A 17,413-nucleotide genomic window follows, 5' to 3' on the forward strand; every position below is an offset into this window, starting at 1 on the left:
ATCTGCCTTTTGCTGGCTGCAGTGGAATTTTCCACTCTGCCACCTGCTCGCACGGTAGCTTGTTAAAATAGCACAGGCACTTTCGCAACCTCGACCAAGCTTGTTATCCAGAAACCTTACCCGACGGATCGTTTTCGTCTCACGTCCGACCTTACGGGCCTCGTTTCCAGATCCATTACGTCTTCTGACCTTGATCGTTTCTGACCTTTCGTATTGCCTTTGAGCGAGTTTAGGAGCCGATTTCTATTTGCGTCTTTGTTCCTGAGATCCGCCCACCTGTTTTTTTTTCCTGTCAATGTTTTTGTCAGTTTTTCCCTTGTTTGAGTCACTAGCTTGTGTGTATAAGCAATGTCTGTTTTTGGTCATTATCTGTGACAGGTGGTATATAGCCATACCTGGCAACCCTCAGCCGATTGCTCCCCTTATTAATGATTGTGATTCCCCTTTCAAGGGAAGAGAAACCTTATAGAGACTGGGAGGTCGGTGGTTCGCGCCCCGGCCGAGTCATTCCTAAGACTTAAAAAGTGGTCGGCGGCGCCCTCTGTTGGCTGCGGCTGCATCGGCTCGCTACAACGGGTCAGGTGCAATCGACATTTCGTTCTGTGTACGTTGTTACACAGAATGACAATACAAGGAAATTATTAATATAATTATTATTATTATAAACACAATGCCAGGAAGGCTGTGTCGAATAACGGTCAGGAACATTTTTGCCCTAAAGAGCCATCCATCCATCCATTATCTGCACCGCTTATCCTCAGTAGGGTCTCGGGGGTGCTGGAGCCCAACCCAGCCATCTTCGGGCAGTGGTCCCGGTTGGACAGCACACAGGGACAGACAACTCACTCGCTCATTCCCTCCTAGGGACAATTTGAACCGGCCAATGAACCTGACATGCATGTTTTTGTGACTATGGGAGGAAACCGGAGTTCCCGGGGAGAACATGCAAACTCCACACAGGGAGGCTGCGGTAGTTGGACTTGAACCCTGAACCTCTGGGGCTGCGCGCTAACCACCCAGCTGCCGTGCCGGCAATTAACCTGACATGCATGTTTTGGGAATGTGGGAAGAAACCGGAGTGCCCGGGGAGAACATGCAAACCCCGCACAGGAGGTTCAATCTCATGACCTCAGAATTGTACCACACACGCGCTATCCACTGCGCCGCCGTGCTGCCCCCCTAAAGAGTCATAGAAGCAAAAACATTCAAAACATTTTTAATATTTATTTATTAAGAAAATTTAAAAACCCGCGAAACCCCTAAAAAAGCCAATTCTTCACCCCCTTTCTTTCACTGTGAGTCATTTGATGAATTGATTAAGTCTATGAAATAATAATGCCAGAGCCTGTTTCAGGTAACAGCAGATAGGCGCTGCCTCCATAAACAAACTCATTACATTGAAAAGAAATTCACCAATTAAATAGGACTCTGAGGATAGATAGAAAATCAAAATGATGATCAGCAGTGTGTGCTGCGAGGATTATTATCGGGTTCCAGAAGCGACTCGGGCGACGTCTGGGATAAGGCAAAAGCGGTGCTGCTGGTCCGGCCGACTACTAGCGGCTCAGCTAACAACACTCCGAAGCCACGGCTGCGGACCCTGTATCTCGCCCACTCCAGGTCCATTAGATTAAATCAGGGACAGATGAAATGAAATGAAATGATGTGCATTTATATCGCGCTTTTCAAGTCACTGACTTCCCAAAGCGCTTTACAATGCGCTCCACATTTCCCAATAGCGGCCTTGCAGCCACGTAAGGCGCTAACCTGCTTATTGGGGGGTATTAGGGGTTCAGTGTCTTACCCAAGGACACTTCGACATGTAACACGGACGAGCCGGTATTCGAACTGGGATCCCTTGATCCCAAGACGAGCGCTCTACCTCCTGAGCTACTGCCGCCCCCGATGAGCAGGATACGGATGAGGACGGGACAGACGGGAGCCAGAATCAAAGTGTTTGCCTTGCATATGCGGAGGTTCACTGACGGACTGACAAGGAGTGAATGGGGTACTGAGTTTAAATAGGAAGGGGAATCAATCCGGCTTGAGATGTATCGTATTTTCCTTTTTATCATTTACAGGCTGGCATTGGCTTGAAAGGCAAAACAAAGCCTGCAATTGGCCAAAAACGACGTGTCAATCATCATTTGAATGGATCACTATTGGCTAAAGTTATTCGGAGGTCAAGGGGCGGATTCTTTTTATCATTTACAGGCTGGCATTGGCTTGAACGGCAAAACAAAGCCTGCAATTGGCCGAAAAAGGTGAATGTGAATAGCATGTTAGGTCGAACTACGGCGGGGGAGGAAACAGTATTTTACTATTCTGTACTGTATTTGTAAATATTTTACTCTGCTGGATTTACTACCCTCACACATATAAGAGGACATTGGCTGCACATTATTATGAACACAACGACTTCGGTGAGCTACTCCGGGTTTTATATTTTCCCTGTATCTTGTTTCAGACTGAACTCGATGTTTCTGTGATAAGCGGTGCAGATAATGGATGGAACGGAGTGTCTATTTTTAAATTCAACTCAATTCCAAGTGTTTATTGTCATATGCACAGTAAAGTTGCGAGTGAAAATAGAAACTAAGGAATGGTTGGCATTTCTTGAATCCCAAGATTTTAACCTTCCGAACGATGGAGCGATGCATTTGAGTGATATCGTACGGACACCGCATCCGCACGTGTTCTCGACACGTATTTGCGTCTTTGCAAGCTTTGGGAATGTTAAGGGGGTTAGAAGTTGGACTGAACCATCTGACTGTTTTGTCCACGTTCCCATTGTAGCGCCTTATCATCCGGTGCGCCTTATGTATGTCGAATATAGGACCAAAAACTATTTTTTCGGGGTGCGCCCTATAACCCGGTGCGCCTTATAGTGCGGAAAATACGTCAGTCTTATATGAGACTATGACATAATAAACGAGTAAACATTCGATAGCTATATAAAATCTTTAAGAGATCCTCTCTGCATTAAGGAACACAGTCCGGCACAATTCCCAAAGGCTGTGAAAGCTCCAAGCCGTATATTTTGTTTAAATTAGAAAGAAATGGCTTCCAGTCAGCTGCCACTCACGCGAATCGGTCTCCCGTGACGATCGACATGAAACCCGTGGGTGTCCGGCTACTAATACGGTTACTTTTCAGGGAGAGTGACACAGATCCATTGAAATGGAAAGCTGGGTCACTGTGAGCCCATTAGCACTTAAAGTTATAGGCAGTCCGTAACGTAAGAACTGTCCTTTTGCAGACATACGGACCAAAATTGTGTTCTATATAAAGATGACTGTCTTCCTAGAAAAGAACAGCAAAAAAAAAAAAAAAAAACAATCAAGAATGCACTCTGTGTACCTGGCTTCTCAGCCCTCGAGAGGAATAAATTGTATTCATTATAAAGCAGCTCTCGCCGGTTTTATAGCTTACGTACTGTACAGTACCTACGAAAGTACAGGGTTGGGTAGGGTTACTTTAATTGGATTACTTTCAATGACTTTTGGATGACTCCAATACCAAATATGCTAATAAAAGACAAAATAAACTAAATGTGAGTAAAATGATGACTCACAACACGTGGTAAGCTTTCTCTCCCGGCTTTGATCTCTTTGATCTCCAACATCATAAGAATATAAATGACTGAATATGAATAAAATTCCTAAATTTTGTGCAGGCTTGGGGAGTAACGGAAGGCATGAAAGTACAGGGTTGGGTAGGGTTACTTTAACTGGATTACTTTCAATTACTTTTGGATTACTCTAATACCAAATATGCTAATAAAAGACAAAATAAACTAAATATGGATAGAATGACTTAATTTTATGCAGGCTTGGGGAGTAACGGAACACATGGAACGGCAAAAACTGATGTCGGCAAGCTGTTTGGATTTATTTTCATTTTTTTTCTGTCGCATTTTATGTTCGTTTTGCCGGAGATCAAAGCCAGGAGAGAAAGCTTACCACGTGTTGTGAGTCATCATTTTATTCACATTTAGTTTCTTTTGTCTTTTACTAGCAGATTTGGTATTGGAGTCATCCAAAAGTCATTGAAAGTAATCCAGTTAAAGTAACCCTACCCAACCCTGCTGTACTGTACAGTACCTACGAAAGTACAGGGTTGGGTAGGGTTACTTTAACTGGATTACTTTCAATGACTTTTGGATGACTCCAATACCAAATATGCTAATAAAAGAAAAAAGAAACTAAATATGAATAAAATGACTCAATTTTGTGCAGGTGTAACGGGTGTAATAATAACTTTTGTTTTGTTGGCAGTCTTACAAGAGAGAGAACTGCAATGAGTTAAAAGAGATCAAAGCCAACAGAAAAGCTAATGTTGTGACTCATCCATTTGCAGTAACAGTAATAAAAACCTCATCATCCAGTCCAGCGTGAATGTGGATCTTTGGTGGGACACGTACACCGCGGTTACACAGGTTTGGGGAGTAACGGAACACATGGAATGGCAAAAATGATGTTGGCAAGCTGTTTGTGCGACAGAAACAAAATGAAAATAAATCCAGAGAGAGCTAACTGTGGTCATTGTGCTTGCTGTTTACGTTCCACCGGATGCTAACGTTAGCATAGCGCTAAATCTCCTGCCCGCTGCTATCAATAAATAGCAGCTTGCACACCCCGGCGGAGTTTTTATCGTCGACTGTTTAAGGACTGTACTTCCCAAATCCATTCAACACGTGGACTGAGCAATTAGGGAAAAACACTGGACCGTGTGTACAGTAAGATCAAACATCTAGTTGGATCCGCCCGGCTCTGTCTGTCCCTCACCCCCTCATACACCCCCCCCCCCCTTCCGGAGGAAACAAAGCCTATACAACAAAGACAGTTAAAACATCTTCTTTGTTCCTTTATCTCTTTGTTTTCCTTATACTTACTGTAAAATGTGGAACTGGAGTCGTCCTATTTCGTTGTCACAATATATCCTATGTTGTAACAATGACAATAAAGGTATATTCTATCTATTCTATCTGTCATTTTAGATTAGTTTTGCCGGAGATCAAAGAGATCAAAGCCAGGAGAGAAAGCTTACCACGTGTTTTGAGTCATCATTTTATTCATATTTAATTTATTTTGTCTTTCATTAGCATATTTGGTATTGGAGTCATCCAAAAGTCATTGAAAGTGATCCAGTTAAAGTAACCCTACCCAACCCTGCGAAAGTATTAGCCAACCAAAGAACATATCGCCGTCATGATGGCTGATTCGGGGCACCTGCAACTGCCCCGTTGGCGCCAACAGCCACGGGACCTGATTGGCTGTCGGACTCCTTTTAAACTCCCGTCTTCCGAAAGGAAGCCGTCAGACCGTCTGCGAACCTATGCTCTCAGCTAGGCAAGCTTTAATACTCTCGGAGCGTGTTCGGAATGCGGACGTGGATCTTCCAGAGCCGGAGATCTGAGCGTGGTCAAACGGGAAAAAACGGGTCGTTAGCCGGGACAGGAGATCAGAACGTGGTCGGGGTCAAAAAACGGGTCGTAGCAGGAGCAAACTGGGAAATCAGGAACAAACAAGTGAGAATCGGTTGACAAAACAGGACCGACGGGAGTCAGAGTCAAAATGCTTGCCTTTGTGTAAACAGAGGTTTGCTGACGGACCTACAATGGGCGAGTGAAAGCACTGTGCAGCAGCAGCTGGCGCCAAACAAGCGGACAAAGGTGAGTGTAATGACAGTTTGTTGTTATAGTAAAATGAAATGTTGAAATATTTCGGTTCCACTTCAAGATTGTGTCTCACATGTTGGAAAATATTATTAGTATTTTAGTTATAAGTTTGAAGCCAGAAATGTAACTAAACAAAAAGTAATTAGATACTGTACGCCCCAATGCAAATACTGTATTTTCCGCACTATAAGGTGCACCTAAAAGCCTTTATTTTTTTCAAAAGCTGACCATGCGCCTTATAATACAGTGCGCCTTATTTATGGATCAATACTAAATCGCAGAGTTCTCCAACTAACTTGCAGCCGCCGACTCGATTTTCCCCGAACGCCAAGTAGTCCGCGGTGTATGCTAGGATTTATATACCGGTGTTTCATTGGCTAACCAATGTGTCAATCATCATTTGAATCGATCACTATTGGCTAAAGTCATTCGAAGGTCAAGGGGCGGATCCTTTTAATCATTTACAGGCTGGCATAGGCTTAAGCTGTAAAACAAAGCCTGCAATTGGCCGAAAAAGACGTGTCAATCATCAGTTGAATCGATCACTATTGGCTAAAGTTATTCGGAGGTCAAGGGGCGGATCCTTTTTATCATTTACAGGCTGGCATTGGCTGAAGCGGCAAAACAAAGCCTGCAATTGGCCGAAAAAGATGAATGCGTATAGCACATGGTTGACGGCATACAGAAAGCATTTTTTTACTATTCTGTATTTGTATATTTTATTCTCCTGGATTTACTAAACTCACAGATATAAGAGGACCACGGCTGCACATTATTATTGAACACAACGACTTTGGTGAGCTACTTCGGCTATATATTTTCCCTGTATCCTGTTTCAGACTGAACTCGATGTTTCTGTGATAAGCGGTGCAGATAATGGATGGAATGGAGTGTCTATTTTTAAATTCAACTCAATTCCAAGCGTTTATTGTCATATGCACAGTAAAGTTGCGAGCGAAAATAGAAACTAAGGAATGGTTGGCATTTCTTGAATCCCAAGACTTTAACCTTCCGAATGATGGAACGATGCATTTGAGTGACATCGTACGGACACCGCATCCGCACGTGTTCTCGACACGTATTTGCAAGCTTTGGGAATGTTAAGGGGGTAATCAGTTGGACTGTTTTGTGGACGTTCCCATTGTAGCGCCTTATAATCCGGTGCGTCTTATGTATGTCAAATATAGGACCAAAAACAATTTTTTCGGGATGCGCCCTATAACCCGGTGCGCCTTATAGTGCGGAAAATACAGTACTTCAAATTTCCAGGGAATATTTGCACCGCACTATAGAATCAAGAATGCGGTCCCATCGGTTAGCCTCGACTAGCACATTTATCGCTAAATTGAGACGAGATTAGAAGGCTTTCAGTATTTTCGCTTTTGTTGACATGTTTGCTCCGTGCAGCACCGGGAGAACGCGAAATATCAGCCAAGGCTCAATAAAAATAGAGCGAAACAACACTCTTGTCAATTAGAACACTGTTTCAGCTAAGCCTGCCTGTTCTCCGGTTAAACCAGTTCCCCCGCATGACCACCAGGGACCCAAACAATCAATGGCGCCACGTCTAAGAGACATACCATTGACTCGAAAATACGTGAGCTGAGAAAACAAGCAGGCGGAGGCGAAAAATGAAAGCGGGTTTATTAAAAGGAGAGGGCTATCGATGCAAAACGGAGTCGGGTATTAGATCTATGTGAGGTGATAATGGATTGCAAGCCGAGGTCTATCAATAACGTTAATGGTTATGTTTAAAAACAAGCTTTTGATTGGGAGAGAGTAGCATGACGGCCAATTAAGAGAAAACCCTGGAGATTGGAAACTCATCGTTTGCGATGTAATTGGCCCCCGTCTGAAATGCTGGTGCTAGCGCTTCGCTAATCGGTTGTTCGGCTCAGGTGTTTATGTTTTCTCACTGGTGTTTTAATTGAAATTTTGTACAGTTTCTTTTACCTGACACCAATGGCCGAACTGCAATTTTCTATTGCACTCAATGGCTGGTTAAGGCTGTTTATCATTAAAGACTAGGAAGAGTATTTCCTTTATTCAGCATACCATAATAAATAAGTTAAAAATGTCACGGTTGCCCTGGCGCCCAATTGGCCCCGCCCATGTGGCGCCAGTTGCGGCTTGTTGACAGATTGGCTCCCTGTCAGTATTTAAACTCTGTCCTGTCAGCAATATTCCCTCTGATTGTCCAGGGGTCTGAGCGTTTACACAAAGTCGGTGAGCAACGCTTGAAACAACAGTGAGCAACCATGAACCCAAGTGTGGCAAGATAATTAATTATCTTCTTTTTTCCGTGCTTTTTTCCAACTTTTTTTAAAATTCTTTTTAAAAAAAATCTCATTGTGTTTATTTTTAGCTGTTACTTTTTCTTTTTATTCTCTATTTACTTTTTTCCTACATTTTTTTGGGGGGCTTTTTTCTTTTTTTCTCTTTCTTTTATTTCTTTTTTTCAGCTTTTCACTACTTCTTCATTTTTCATTTCATTTCACTTTTTTCTTTTTTGTTCTATTCCCCCCTTCCTTTAAGTCATTTTGGGCATAATTCTCATGATCTGATCTCATCTCATTACATGCAACCGCTTATCCTCAGTAGGGTCGCGGGGGTGCTGGAGCCCATCCCAGCAATCATCGGGCAGTGGGCAGGGGACACCCTGAACTGGTTGCCAGCCAATCGCAGGGCACACGGGGACAGACAACTCATTCGCACCTAGGGACAATTTGGACCGGCCAATTCACCTGAAATGCATGTTTTTGGAATGTGGGAGGAAACCGGAGTGCCCGGAGGAAATCCACGCAAGCACGGGGAGAACATACAAACTCCGCCCAGGAAGTCTGGAGCTGGATTTGAACCCACGCAGGAGGTTCCCAAGACATGAACTGTGCCGCACATGCGCTAACCACTGCGCCGCCGTGCTGCCCCTTTGTGCAATTTTAAATAATATTTGGTCATGTTGGGATGAAAGAAGCAAAAACAACCTGAAGAGCCGTCTAGGACCCGAAAGAGCCGATTCCTTTTAATCAGCCGAGCCGAAGGAGCCGCTTCTCAAAAAACTCTACTAACTTTACTCAATTTCGTGCTACTTCGACTCGACTTCAAAAACCGCATTTAGGACACAACGTCAGGGGAACCCGTGTATTTTGACCTTCGTGCACTGTAACTTTGACTTAATTCGCTTCTTAATCAGTCATTTTGAGCCCTGATTTTTGTGCGCCGGCTCGATTTTCTTGTGCGCTGAGAATGTGCGAACACGCGCACAGCTTAGAGCACAGGTGTCAAACAGGCGGCCCGCGGGCCAAATCAGGCCCGCTAAGGGATTGAATCCGGCCCGCGAGACAACACTCAGAGAAGCGCAAGAGAAAAATAAGCTGCAGGTTGAAATATGTCAACTAGATGTTGCCAAAGCCAGGTGCCTCGAACAAAGACACTGTACTTGTATTTCTCTCTCTCTCTCTCTTTCTCTCGTTCTCTCTCTCTCTCTTTCACTCTCTCTCTCTCTTTCACTCTCTCTCTCTTTCACTCTCTGTGTCTCTATTTTTCTCTTCCTTTGTTCCTCTCTGTCTCTTTCTCTCTCTCTGTCTTTTTAACCTCTTTTGCTCTAACTTCCTTTTTTCCTTTTCTCTCTTTCTCTCTTCCTACCCTTCGCGCTTTCTTTACTCTTTTCTCTCCTTCCGTCTTTCTATTTCTCTTTGGATTTCTTTCTTCCTCTCCCTTTCTTTTCCCTGTCTCTTGCGACTTTTTATCTTTTGTTTCTCACGTTCTCTCCCTCTCTCTCTTTTTCTTTCTTTGTCCCGCCCTCTCTCCTTTCCCCCCTCTTTCTCTTATTTATTTAACTCTCTTTTTCTCTTCCTTTGTTGCTCTTTCTCTCTTTTCTCTTTCTCTCTTCCTACCCTTTGCGCTTTCTTTACTCTTTTCTCTCCTTCCGTCTTTCTATTTCTCTTTGGATTTCTTTCTTCCTCTCCCTTTCTTTTCTCTGTCTCTTGCGACTTTTTATCTTTTGTTTCTCACGCTTTCTCCCTCTCTCTCTTTTTCTTTCTTTGTCCCGCCCTCTCTTCTTTTCCCTCCCTCTTTCTCCTATTTCTTTATCTCTTTTTCTTTCTCTTTAATCTACTAGTCCGGCCCCCGACAGAATGTTTGTTCTATCGTGTGGCCCCAGAGTTAAAATGAGTTTGACACCCCTGGCTTAGAGGGAACACTGGTTGGGACCCCTAGATTTTTGAGCATGCGAGTCCCCGGGACCCATCACTTTTCACAGCTAAAATGAACACTGCAGACCCCTAAAATAGAAATAGATGTGCTTGTGTTGGTGCAATGTTTTCCTCTAGTGAACTGGAGTGGACCACAGCCTGGTCCCTGTTGAATTTGGGTCTCATGCAGGAACATGGCCCTGGCTCCGGGGAAGGATCTTTAATGGCTTTAAATTCCCTCACCTTTATTTCCCTCGGTGCCGTGTTATGCGGAGCGTAAACAAGCCCGGGTGTAATCGTGGCATTAGCGCGACAACTCATTATTATTCATGCAGTCGGACCTCGGGTGCAAAAGGGGCAACCGAACGCGACCGAAGAGCAGAGTGTTAATTTGCAATAATAATTAGTAGAGGCCGAAAAAGAAGCGCACTCCAATGGCGGTTAAATGGTGTCATTATACTGTCCATGTCACCGCTCATCGCATCCCGACGACATAAAACACCATAGAAGACGATTAAAACAACCTAGACAGCTAGCTAGATAGATAGATACTTTATTCATCCCCGTAGGGAAATTCACACTTCCAGCAGTATGCTTTTGTGGTTTATTAACAGATTAAAAGGATGGCCTCGGGGTGCTGTGTTGTAGTTTAGCAACAGCGGAGTGGATGACGTCCAGAGTTGGGCAGGGTTACTTTAACTGGATTACTTTCAATTACTTTTAGATTACTCCAATAGCAAATAGGCTAATAAAAGACAAAAGAAACTAAATATGAATCAAATGATGACTCACAACACGTGGTAAGCTTTCTCTCCTGGCTTTGATCTTCGGCAAAACGAACATAAAATGCGACAGAAACAAAATGAAAATCAATCCAAACAGCTTGCCAACATCATTTTTGCCGTTCCATGTATTCCAAGCCTGCACAAAATGGAGTAATTTTATTCATATTTAGTTTTTTTTGTCTTTTATTAGCATATTTGGTATTGGAGTCATCCAAAAGTAACTGAAAGTAATCAAGTTAAAGTAACCCTACCCAACCCTGTTTATTCATCCCCATAGGGAAATTCACACTTCCAGCAGTCTCCTTTGTTGTTTATTAACAGATTAACAGGATGGCCTCGGGGTGCTTTGTTGTAGTTTAGCAACAGCGGAGTGGATGACGTCACACGCTAGTCCAAAAGTTCAATGTCTCTGCAGCAGATGGAAATCTTTGTGCCCAGGGTTAGAAGAAAGCAGAAGATCGAGAGAGGCCGCTTGACGGAGACCCGAGCGACACTAATTCGGCTAATTCTGCCATATATTCGACTTAGCTAAATCATTTAAGAAATGAAATCTGCCCCAGTGTGGAAATGCCGGTCTCTTGTCCATCTTTTCCTTCAAGAAATGAGCTCTCGTTGTTAGGTGAATGTAGGTTGTGTTTGGTTAATGGAGTCAGGTAACTCATTCGAACAATTTGGTAAACGCTACATTATAATTTTTATTTCCTAACAACAGTAATCCTTTGTTTTTCCCGCGGGGTTGCGTTTCAAAAAAGGCCTTGGATAGTCAAAACCTGTGAAATATTTATTTATTTATGTGTTGCAATCTGGCATCATTCTCCACAGTAAGATTTCCCTGGCCCTGTTGTCTAGAAATATAGGGCTTACATTTTATGCGACGCAGCCCTCGCATTTTCTACGGCAGGGGTGTCAAAGTCATTTTAACTCTGGGGCCACACGATAGAACAAACATTATGTCGGGGGCCGGACTAGTAGATTAAAGAGAAAGAAAAAGAGAGACAAAGAAATAAGAGAAAGAGGAAGGGAAAAGGAGAGAGGGTGGGACAAAGAAAGAAAAAGAGAGAGGGAGAGAACGTGAGAAACAAAAGATAAAATGTCGTGAGAGAGGGGGAAAAGAAAGAGAGAGGAAGAAAAAAAATCCAAAGAGAAAGAGAAAGACAGAAGGAGAGAAAAGAAAGCACGAAGGGTATGAAGAGACAAAGAGCAACAAAGGAAGAGAAAGAGAGACACTGAGAGAGAAAGTGAAAGAGAAAGAGAGAGAGAGACACGGAGAGAGAAAGAGAAAGTGAAAGAGAAAGAGAGACACGGAGAGAGAAAGTGAAAGAGAAAGAGACACGGAGAGAGAAAGAGAAAGTGAAAGAGAGAGAGAGACACGGAGAGAGAAAGAGGAAGTGAAAGAGAGAGAGAGACACGGAGAGAGAAAGAGAGAGTGAAAGAGAAAGAGAGACACAGAGAGAGAAAGAGAAAGTGAAAGAGAAAGAGAGACACGGAGAGAGAAAGAAAGTGAAAGATAAAGAGAGACACGGAGAAAGAAAGAAAGAAGGTGAAAGAGAAAGAGAAAGAGAGACACGGAGAAAGAAAGAAAGTGAAAGAGAAAGAGAGACACGGAGAAAGAAAGAAAGAAAGTGAAAGAGAAAGAGAGACACGGAGAAAGAAAGAAAGAAAGAAAGAAAGAAAGAAAAAAGAAAGAAAGAAAGAAAGAAAGAAAGAGAAAGAGAGAGAGAGAGAGAGAGAGAGAGAGAGAGAAAGTGAAAGAGAGAGAGAGACACGGAGAGAGAAAGAGAAAGTGAAAGAGAGAGAGAGACACGGAGAGAGAAAGAGAAAGTGAAAGAGAAAGAGAGACACGGAGAGAGAAAGTGAAAGAGAAAGAGACACGGAGAGAGAAAGAGAAAGTGAAAGAGAAAGAGAGACACGAAGAAAGAAAGAAAGAAAGTGAAAGAGAAAGAGAGACACGGAGAAAGAAAGAAAGAAAGTGAAAGAGAAAGAGAGACACGGAGAAAGAAAGAAAGTGAAAGAGAAAGAGAAAGAGAGACACGGAGAAAGAAAGAAAGTGAAAGAGAAAGAGAAAGAGAGACACGGAGAAAGAAAGAAAGTGAAAGAGAAAGAGAGACACGGAGAAAGAAAGAAAGAAAGTGAAAGAGAAAGAGAAAGAGAGACACGGAGAAAGAAAGAAAGAAAGTGAAAGAGAAAGAGAAAGAGAGACACGGAGAAAGAAAGAAAGAAAGTGAAAGAGAAAGAGAGACACGGAGAAAGAAAGAAAGAAAGTGAAAGAGAGACACGGAGAAAGAAAGAAAGAAAGAAAGAAAGAGAGAGAGAGAGAGAGAGAGAGAAAAATAAATACAAGTGCAGTGTCTTTGTTCGAGGCACCTGGCTTTGGCAACATCAATTTGACATATTTCAACCTGCAGCTTGTTTTTCTCTTGCGCTTCTCTGAGTGTTGTCTCGCGGGCCGGATTCAATCCCTCAGCGGGCCTGGTCCGGCCCGCGGGCCGCCCGTTTGACACCTGGGTTCTACCGGTTTCAGTTGCAAATATGCGCTCGTCTTGCTAATCGCCATCTTGAATGGTCACATGGTCCGAAAACACGTGACGTAAAAAGTTAACGAACAACACAGTTTATAGTTTAGTATATTGTATGTGTTGCCGTGGCACTTACCCGTGACCACCAGAGGAACCGTGTCCCTCTCGTCGTTAATTCCCACCACAACTTCGCAGCGGTACAAACCGGAGTCACTGGATCGCAATCCCGTCAGAGCAAGGCTGGCGTTGTATCGGTTCTTGCTGTAACCTGGCAGCGATACTCGACCCAGAAACGCTTTCTTCACCTGGCAGAGGACAGAAAAACGATGAAACAGACGCCGAAACCTTTGTTCGGTGTTAAGTTCACACCTAAAGCGATACACCAATTCTAAAACATACAAAATGTGGGATAAAAGTACCTGTTTTTTGCATAATATATATGGCTGCTAAAATGGGCTAACTGGGACCAAAAACAGGAGGCTGGCCGACTGAAAACATGCAGTAAGAAGCCAGGATAACCGAGAGCCAACAACAACAAAAATGGCCACGGTATCAAACACAAACGCAGCTGTAAATATACCAAATAATCATGGCATGCTAGCCAGATGCTAAAAGAGGGCTAACCGGGGGGTAAAAACAGAAGTCTGGCTGACCGAAAACATGAAATAAACACCCCAGCTACCCAGAAACCTACACTAAAAACGGCCCTGGCAGGCTGGCCACCAAGCGGACTGCTAGCGGGGATAACCTGGACCAAACAAAACTGGAAGTCCTAGCCCAGACACATGGAGCTATCTAGACTATAGAATACCAATTGCAAGACACGTGGTGAAAAACACAAAGGAAAAGGCACAATCAACTACCTAAAAGGAGGCGAAGGCAAAATAGGAACACACGCTCTAAACGGCGACGGGTAAACTTAGCTCAAGCAGCTTTTGATGATCGAAGCACGCAACTCGGACAAAACAGTCAGAAGTCGCCCAGCGACACAGTAACCAATTTCCCCAAGCAGAAACGAGTGCTACGCAATCGCTTTATTATAATCGCTGGATGTTTTTCAATGGGACTCACCATTGTTATATTCTGTCGCCATGGGATCAAATCCAACTACCAGCTTGCCTTTGCGGGGTTTGCATGTTCTCCCCGTGCTTATGTCGCATATTTATGCAAAGTACCAATAACAGTTGTCTTAAGCACAGATTGTACCACATCAGGTGTGTATTCCTGCAAGTCATCCGACATGATCACTAGTCTCTTGGTTGCTTCTTTGATTAGTTTTCTCCTTGTTTGCGTTTCCTCCCACATACCAAAAACATGCATTTCATGTTAATTGACCAGTCCAAATTGTCCCTAGGTGTGAATGAGCGAGTGAGTAATTGCCCCTGGGTGTGAATGAGCGAGTGAGTAAATGTCCCTAGGTGTGAATGAGCGGGTGAGTAAATGCCCCTAGGTGTGAATGAGCAAGTGAGTAATTGCCCCTGGGTGTGAATGAGCGAGTGAGTAAATGTCCCTAGGTGTGAATGAGCGAGTGAGTAATTGCCCCTAGGTGTGAATGAGCGAGTGAGTAATTGCCCCTGGGTGTGAATGAGCGAGTGAGTAAATGTCCCTAGGTGTGAATGAGCGGGTGAGTAAATGCCCCTAGGTGTGAATGAGCAAGTGAGTAATTGCCCCTGGGTGTGAATGAGCGAGTGAGTAAATGTCCCTAGGTGTGAATGAGCGAGTGAGTAATTGCCCCTAGGTGTGAATGAGCGAGTGAGTAATTGCCCCTAGGTGTGAATGAGTGAGTGAGTAAATGTCCCTAGGTTTGAATGAGCGAGTGAGTAATCGTCCCTAGGTGTGAATGAGCGAGTGAGTAAATGTCCCTGGGTGTGAATGAGCGAGTGAGTAAATGCCCCTGGGTGTGAATGAGCGAGTGAGTAACTGTCCCTAGGTGTGAATGAGCGAGTGAGTAACTGTCCCTAGGTGTGACTGAGCGAGTGAGTAAATGTCCCCAGGTGTGAATGAGCGAGTGAATAAATGTCCCTAGGTGTGAATGAGCGAGTGAGTAATCGTCCCTAGGTGTGAATGATCGAGTGAGTAATCGTCCCTAGGTGTGAATGATCGAGTGAGTAATCGTCCCTAGGTGTGAATGAGCGAGTGAGTAAATGTCCCTGGGTGTGAATGAGCGAGTGAGTAAATGCCCCTGGGTGTGAATGAGCGAGTGAGTAACTGTCCCTGGGTGTGAATGAGCGAGTGAGTAACTGTCCCTAGGTGTGACTGAGCGAGTGAGTAAATGTCCCCAGGTGTGAATGAGCGAGTGAATAAATGTCCCTAGGTGTGAATGAGCGAGTGAGTAATCGTCCCTAGGTGTGAATGATCGAGTGAGTAATCGTCCCTAGGTGTGAATGATCGAGTGAGTAATCGTCCCTAGGTGTGAATGAGCGAGTGAGTAATCGTCCCTAGGTGTGAATGAGCGAGTGAGGAATCGTCCCTAGGTGTGAATGAGCGAGTGAGTAAATGTCCCTGGGTGTGAATGAGCGAGTGAGTAAATGCCCCTGGGTGTGAATGAGCGAGTGAGTAACTGTCCCTAGGTGTGAATGAGCGAGTGAGTAACTGTCCCTAGGTGTGACTGAGCGAGTGAGTAAATGTCCCCAGGTGTGAATGAGCGAGTGAATAAATGTCCCTAGGTGTGAATGAGCGAGTGAGTAATCGTCCCTAGGTGTGAATGATCGAGTGAGTAATCGTCCCTAGGTGTGAATGAGTAAATGAGTAATTGCCCCTAGGTCTGAATGAGCAAGTGAGTAATTGTCCCTAGGTGTGAATGATTGAGTGAGTAATCGTCCCTAGGTGTGAATGAGCGAGTGACTGAGTGTCTGTCTCTGTGTGCCCTGCGACTGGCTGGCAACCAGTTCAGGGTGTCCCCTGCCCACTGCCCGGAGGTGGCTGGAATGTGCTCCAGCACCCCCGCGGCCCTACTGAGGATAAGCGGTGCAGATAATGGATGGATGGATATCACTCTAAGTAGACACTCGAAATAAGAAGAGAAAATATATCAATGTATTTTGAACTTGGACAGGAAGAGACACCTTACAAAAGCAAGTTTTTAAAACCTCCTAAAGGGTGTGGGTATCAAAGAACGGCATTATGATTCGTTGATAGCAACAATGTGTGCAATAATAGTCAAAATCAGAACCTGGCATTCTGTGAAAACTCCTTTGGATTTGTCCAATATTAAAAAACGTCTCATTTTGTGTCCACCTTACCTTGACCACGTTGTCTTTGGCCACCAGAACCGACTGCTCCCTCTGTGACCCGTCCTGGCCTCTTTGTCCCCAAACTTTGGTCCACTTGATGCGAGGCATCTCGTGAGACGGCGTGTCCCCGGGACGGAGGGTGAAAAAACAGGGCAGCAGCACGCTTTTCGACAGTTCCTCCCTGATGCCCTGATGGCTGACTTTATGCATGCTCACAACCGGGTCGGGATCACCCAAGCCTAAAGAAAACGGAAACAGCTGATCACTATCTCTTTTTTCAATGATTTCAAGCACCCGTACACACAGTATTGTAAACATTGGAATCAAAATCTGCTGTAAAAAGATTGCAAACATTTGAGTATATTTCTGGCATCGACAGCCTTTCACATTTTGTTCAGTTAGACTTAGTCGCGCATCCAATTCATGTCATGCATTGTCAATTTTTTTCACATTGTGTTCAGTCAGAGACGGTCAGTATTCCTGTCTTTCTTTCATGTTTTGTTCATTCAGAGCTAGTTGCCAACATATTCTTTCATGTTTTTGTTCAGTCTGAGTTACTTAGTGTTCCAGCATATTTGTTTGGTCTTTCTTTCATATTTGGTTCAGTTAATGCTAGTTATTGTTCCATTTTAAGTCATGCGTTGTTTTCTTTCATGTTTTCTTCAGTAATATATTACTATATAATATTCATTTTCACACTGTGTTCAGTCAAAGATAGTCAGTGTTGCATTCTGGGTCCTGCTCCTTCTTACTTTCATGTTTTGTTCATTCAGAGCTAGTTGCCAACATATTCTTTCATGTTTTTGTTCAGTCTGAGTTACTTAGTGTTCCAGCATATTTGTTTGGTCTTTCTTTCATATTTGGTTCAGTTAATGCTAGTTATTGTTCCATTTTAAGTCATGCGTTGTTTTCTTTCATGTTTTCTTCAGTAATATATTACTATATAATATTCATTTTCACACTGTGTTCAGTCAAAGATAGTCAGTGTTGCATTCTGGGTCCTGCT

General features: G+C 43.7%; 1 protein-coding gene across 1 annotated transcript in view; it reads right to left on the reverse strand.

Moving 5' to 3' along the window:
• Window positions 1–17,413, reverse strand: part of ncanb (neurocan b) — a 256,911-nt gene that overhangs the window by 132,827 nt on the left and 106,671 nt on the right. Inside the window, exons 3-4 of the mRNA XM_088348929.1 lie at window positions 16,417–16,646; window positions 13,311–13,479 (exon numbers count right to left, since the gene is read on the reverse strand). Coding sequence (XP_088205055.1) covers window positions 13,311–13,479; window positions 16,417–16,646 — 399 coding nt within the window. The remainder of the gene's footprint in view (window positions 1–13,310; window positions 13,480–16,416; window positions 16,647–17,413) is intronic.

This window comes from Urocampus carinirostris, chromosome 12 (assembly GCF_059441175.1).
Source record: "Urocampus carinirostris isolate Australia breed hairy pipefish chromosome 12, RoL_Ucar_1.0, whole genome shotgun sequence".
Classification (NCBI taxonomy): Eukaryota; Metazoa; Chordata; class Actinopteri; order Syngnathiformes; family Syngnathidae; genus Urocampus; species Urocampus carinirostris.